This window comes from Aethalodelphis obliquidens, unplaced genomic scaffold, assembly GCF_003676395.1.
Source record: "Aethalodelphis obliquidens isolate GAN/ISIS:26980383/991018 unplaced genomic scaffold, ASM367639v1 scaffold5, whole genome shotgun sequence".
In the NCBI taxonomy this organism is placed as follows: Eukaryota; Metazoa; Chordata; class Mammalia; order Artiodactyla; family Delphinidae; genus Aethalodelphis; species Aethalodelphis obliquidens.
Window position 1 is genome coordinate 13,282,675 of NW_020837949.1, and position 6,000 is coordinate 13,288,674.

The following is a 6,000-nucleotide window of genomic DNA, read 5'->3' on the forward strand; positions in this document are numbered from 1 at the left end:
TTTCTGCCACTTCATATGAGTTTAACTTGCAAGCAGCAGTTTGTCCCTCTTACTTTATTGCCTGAAATTGAAGTGAGTTTCCCCACTTACGTAGTGCCCAAGCACTTACTCAAGTAGGGTTTGGCAGGTGTAATCAAATCTGGAGAAAAATCAGCAACAACAACAACAACAAAATCTTATTAAAATTTTAGTCATAAAGGTGAAGTACACAATTCTTCAAAGGAATGTTTAAAAAGAAAACAAATGACTAATTACAGGGACTTCGCTGGTGGCGCAGTGGGTGAGACTCCGTGCTCCCAAGGCAGGGGGCCCAGGGTTGGTTCCCTGGTCAGGGAACTAGATCACACATTCATGCTGCAACTAAGAGTTTGCATGACACAACTAAGGAGCCCGCCTGCCGCAACTAAGACCCGGCACGACCAAATAAACAAATAAATATTTCTTTAAAAATGACTCATTACAGTCTATTAGAAGTCTCATGAATCCTCAGTTCTATCACTTGCTACTTAATCTTAACCTAGGCTTGTCCTTTCCAAATGCTTTGAATCCTTTACTTGAAGTCAAAGTTTCTTTTTCAGGCACATTCATGACTTCCAGGTTTTGGAACCTTAAAGCGTTTGCTATCCAAAACCCTTGCTTTTGTGTTTTTATCTAGCAAGAAGGACTTAATGGTCTACTCACAACTCATCAGTTAATGGGTTGGTTGGTGTTCCTTCAGCTGCCTCTGCTGTAACGCGTAACACGAGTCCCTTCTGGAAGTATGGATGCTTCCCTTGATCTCTCCCGCCTCAGCCCTAAGAGGAATGAAGGTCCCAGTGGAGGAGGGGAGAGAGAAAGAGACAGTCCTTCCCTATATTCTCCTAGCAACCCTGTACCTTCATTAACGTGGCAGCTGAAACGGAGCAGTTAATTACACAGTGGTGTGATGTCCCCAGGTTTCATGAAACATCGTGCTGTCCTTTATAATGAGAAGTGAACTCCCCCTCGGCACTGTAGCAGGTTTATGTGGAATCCTTTGTTTCTTAGGCAGCCATCATAGGCAGAATTAGGTCCCAGATGACTCTCTGTCTGAAACAGACTGTCTTCCAAATGAGCTTTTTTTTTTTTTTTTTTTTTCCAAATGAGCTTATAGTTAAAAATGTTTGTTTTCAACTTTAAAAAAGTTTCTAAAAAGGCCAATACTTCTAGTACAGAACACTTTTGTGTTTTTTTTCAGAACACTTTTAAAACAACAAAACTTATCTCCTGTTAAAGTTCAATTATGTGAAAGCCTGTTTAAGTTTTTCTCCCTGGGGAAATTTTTTTTTAAATAAAAAGGAACAAAGATTTATTAACTGAAGTATATATTTGGCTTCCACTTACTCTATGACCTGATTTAAAATGAGAAAAACCTTCTCTGTCATATTATTTATACTACTTACATAGCACTCATGAATTGTCTTATAGTTACGAATGCACCTTCGTCCTTCCTGTTAGCTTGTAAACTCCCTGAGAATGTGTGCCATGTCCCATATGTCCTTTTATCCCTCACAGCTCCTAGCAAAATCCCTTGCACATAGGAGATGCTCAGTATTCATTCAACAAATTAATAATTAACAAATATTTATTGAGTACGTACTGTGTGCCAGGCCCTGCTCCATCCCATACAGGTACTGTGACAGCAGTAAATAAAAGTGACAAAAATTCCTGCCTGCATGGAGCTTACAGTCTAGTGTTCATTTTATTTAAACAAATGGAAGGATATTAACTATATTGTAAATGTCTTCTTTCTAGTTAATTTTTGGATACTTTGGGGGGAGATTTTGAAAAGGTTTAAAAATTTCCTTCTCTCCAAAAACAATTTGACCTAGCAACTCATTTGTTTATTTACCTGTATTTTTTTTTTTGCGGTATGCGGGCTTCTCACTGTTGTGGCCTCTCCCGTTGCGGAGCACAGGCTCCGGACGCGCAGGCTCAGCGGCCATGGCTCACGGGCCCAGCCGCTCCGCGGCATGTGGGATCTTCCCGGACCGGGGCACGAACCTGTGTCCCCTGCATCGGCAGGCGGACTCTCAACCACTGTGCCACCAGGAAAGCCCTACCTGTATTTTTAAAATCGTGATAAAATATACATAACATAAAACTTACCGTTTTAACCATTTTTTAATGTATAGTTCAGCGGCATTAAGTACATTCACATTGTTCTGCAACCGTCACCATCATCTGTCTCCAGAACTTTTTCATCTCCCCAAACTGAAACGCTGCACCTATTAAACACTTACTCCCCATTCCCCCCCTCCCCCCAGCCCCTGGTCACCACCATGCTACTTTCTGTCTCTATGAATTTGACTACTCTGGGTACCTCGTATAAGTGGTGTCATACAATATTTGTCCTTTTGTGACTTATTTCACTTAGCATGAAATCCTCAAGGTTCATTCACGTTGAAGCATGTGTCAGAATCTCCTTCCTTTTTAAGGCTGAATAATACTCCCTTGTATGTACATGCTACATTGTGTTTATCCATTCATCCATCAGTTGACATTTGGGTTGTTTTCACTTCTTGGTCCTTGTGAATAATACTGTTGATACGGTGCCTTCTTGCATGGGAAATGGGGTTAGTGTTACATCCCACTAGTTAGAACATGCGGGAAAAGAAAAGAAGGCCAATTCAGGGGTGTGAGCTGTCAAGGAGGTGGCTGGTTCGTGAGAGCAAATATAAAGAGCTGCCACATGGCAGGGATTTGGGGGTGAAGGCAGAGGCCTCAGTTGGGTCAGGTTCACGGTTAGAGAAGAGGAGTTCACACTGAGAGCTGGCAAGGCCAGGGCTGGGCTTCCCGTCAGGAGCCAGAGGGCACAGATGGCCGAGGCTACAGCAGGGCAGTGTCAGTGAGAGTCCACAGAGCTGGGGGGACGGAACCCAGGCTGGCCACAAGGAGGCCTTGAGAATAAGCCACCCTCCTCTCTGGTGGGCCAGTGCTTGTAGAGAGGAGCTGGTGAACTACTTTAGGGAGGGGATCGAGGAGTAGGGGGCAGAGGTGGGTATTGGCAACTGTCCCTGACGGGTACGCATCACCCAGTTTACCATAGCACACCCCCTCCTGTTCTTCCCAATGTATGAAAGAATTTTCAACCTTTCAAGGCAGCAGCTTACAGACAGCTCCCCTTTAAAGTCACTGGTTTGTGTCAATTATGCATGGGTAGACTTCCCTTTCTCCCAACCAGATGGAACCCAGGAAGCTTACACTCTTTTTTTTTTTTCATTTATTTTTGGCTGCCTTGGGTCTTCATTGCTGCGCGCAGGCTTTCTCTAGTTGCAGTGAGCGGGGCCTCCCCTTCATTGCGGTGCGCGGGCTTCTCATTGTGGTGGCTTCTCTTGTTGTGGAGTATGGGCTCTAGGCGCACGGGCTTCAGTAGTTTTGGCTCGTGGGCTCTAGAGCACAGGCTCAGCAGTTGTGGTACACGGGCTTAGTTGTTCCACGGCATGTGGGATCTTCCCAGACCAGGGCTCGAACCCGTGTCCCCTGCATTGGCAGGCGGATTCTTAACCAATGTGCCACCAGGGAAGTCCAGGAAGCTTCTTCTCTTGGAAGTTGCAGGTGGTGCTGTAAAGCCTGAGGGGAAGTGACCCAGAGCCTCAATCACCGGACAGTTCTGCTATAGTCAGTCTGGAGGATGTACTGCTTACTAAGGTGTCTGCTGAGCAGCTCGGCTTCTGAGCGCCAGAGAGGTCATGAAAGGCCTCAGCAAGTCTGCGGCCAGTGTGTCCTCTGCAGGAAGGACGGTGTGCCCGGTACATGGCACTCCTCCCTGCAGTCCTGAGCTCGGACTCAAGAGCCACCGCAGTCCCTGGTCCCTTCCTGCTGCTCAGACACTCTTTGGCATGGTGCCTATGAAAGGGGCCCTGCCTGGGAACATTTTTTTTTCTGTCTCTTTCTTTCCTTGTTTTGTTTTGGGGGCAAAAGCTCCTTCCCAAACCACAGTTACGTTTCACTATCAGGACCGGGGGGTGAGGGGGCTGGGGGGGGGGAGCCATCACACCATTTAGCCAATGAAATCGTCTCCCTCTGTGTCTCAGCTGGCTGCGTTAGCATATTCAGACGACACCCGCCCATACATCAGTGAGGCTGGCAGCGGCCTTCAGTGTTCTTGACAGTCATGCTTCTATCTGGCCCAGAGGAATGACCGAAAGACGCCGGCGGGCCAGTGGGAAATGTCTCCCCCCACCCCCTTTCCCTGGCCCACCACCCTCCTAAAAGAGAATGGGCAGCGAAGGAATCCCAGCTGCCACAGGGAGGAGACTGCTCACACTGGCTTTTCTTCTCCCCGTGTCTGGCAGCTGGTGTTGCGAATCAATGCCATTTATGAGGCCCGGAGAGGAAAGAAACGGGTGAAGAGGCTGTCCCAGTCCACGGAGAGCAACTCAGGAAAAGGTAGGGCCCTGCCACCATCCCTTCTCCCCCAAGAGTCTGAAAACAGAATCTTCCTACAAGTGGCTTCCTGTTGTTTGGGGTTGACTCAGCAAGGAGGAGAACAAGTTGGGGGCTTTGGAAATGTCCCCCACCATCCTGTCTCCCTGTGTATCTATCAGGTCAGCCTAGGGCTGCATTCTCTGACCTCACCATGGGAGCAACCTTCTTTGCTTAAGATACATTAAAGGGGCCAGTATCTTTTGCTGTATTTATATAGGTACCATCTGAACTAAAGCCAAATTAATTTGGAAACACATGTAGTTGGACAAAGACATAGTTTGTTCATTACATTTAAATAGACAAAAAGAAAACAGCCCCTCTGAACTAGAAGTCTTGGATTTGTGCTACCACATATAAAAAGTTTCCTGCATTAGAAAAACCCACACTTGCAACTTTCTTCCTTTTGTTGTTATGTTTTTTTGTCTAGTGACAGATGAGAACAGTGAGTCTGACAGTGACACCGAGGAGAAGCTGAAAGGTGAGAAGAGCAGTTGCTGTGCAGGGCGCGTGCAGGTGACTGGGAAGCTGCGAAGGTAGCCCTTCCTGTTCAGTGTGAGGGACGGGACACAGTGGCCTTGCACGAGCTTGTTGGGCAAGTCGTGAAAGTCTGAGCCTGGCCAGAGTGGGCCTGTTCGGTCCCTGAGCCTACAGCTCAGTTCTAGAGATCCAGGGTGGCTACCACTGCAGTGACACCCCGTTCCTGTGCCTTTCCGTTATGTCATAGGTGTTTGTCACACCTGTGTAAGGTACAGTGTGCTGGCCTGGACTCCAGAGACCTGGGGCTCTTGCCCTACTCCTGGCTCTGTGATCTGGAAGAAATCACTTGAGATCCAGGGCCTCTAGTTCCTCATCTGTCAAATGAAGTCACTGAAATTATTGGTCCCTGTGGATCTAAATTTCGTGATCTCAATCTAGGCTTTAGTGAGTTTTCCACAGCTTTTCAGACCCTAGGGGGGAAGCCAAAGAAAGCCATAGTCCAGGGCTGCTCAGTGAGGTGATGGGGACCCATCTGCTCAGTGGCCCTGCCTCATTTGCCTCCAGCACCCACCTGCTCCCACCTCTGGAATGAAGCCAGTCACTTCCATTGCACAGAATGGTGGCAGGAGAGAAGGCAGATGGGGTTCCTGAGTTAGTCAGGCCTCTGCCAGTTGAGCCACATGGAATGTTTTCAAAGCTCCCAAAGCGCTGGGGTCTGGATTTTGTCACATCCCCCAAACTGAAAGATGAAGGAAGTGAGTGAAGGGAGGAGTCCCCACCCCATCTGACAGAGGAACCCAAGGGTCACTCAAGCCGCTGCCCTAAGTCCAGACAGCAGATCTCACATTCCAGGCTCCTGCACCCCGATTAGCCTGGTGGCCCGGCGGGTGTTGCTCCAACTAAAACTCTGGCAAGAATCCCAAATAAGGAGCTTTGTACTAATTTGTTAAATGTGGGAACACTCTTTTAGGATTAGAAAAAGTTCTTTGAGCTAGGAATTACACAACGTGTTGCAGCTCTGTGCAATTCCACATTGGGGGTGAGTCATTTTCAGGCGTTCTCTCCCTCCCTCCC

At 47.5% G+C, this 6,000-nt stretch overlaps 1 protein-coding gene across 2 annotated transcripts in view; it reads left to right on the plus strand.

Moving 5' to 3' along the window:
- DENND2A (DENN domain containing 2A) overlaps positions 1–6,000 on the plus strand; it is a 106,245-nt gene that overhangs the window by 60,577 nt on the left and 39,668 nt on the right. For both annotated transcript variants that reach the window (XM_027101725.1, XM_027101727.1), the window contains exons 7-8: positions 4,317–4,410; positions 4,877–4,927. In XM_027101725.1, coding sequence (XP_026957526.1) covers positions 4,317–4,410; positions 4,877–4,927 — 145 coding nt within the window. The remainder of the gene's footprint in view (positions 1–4,316; positions 4,411–4,876; positions 4,928–6,000) is intronic.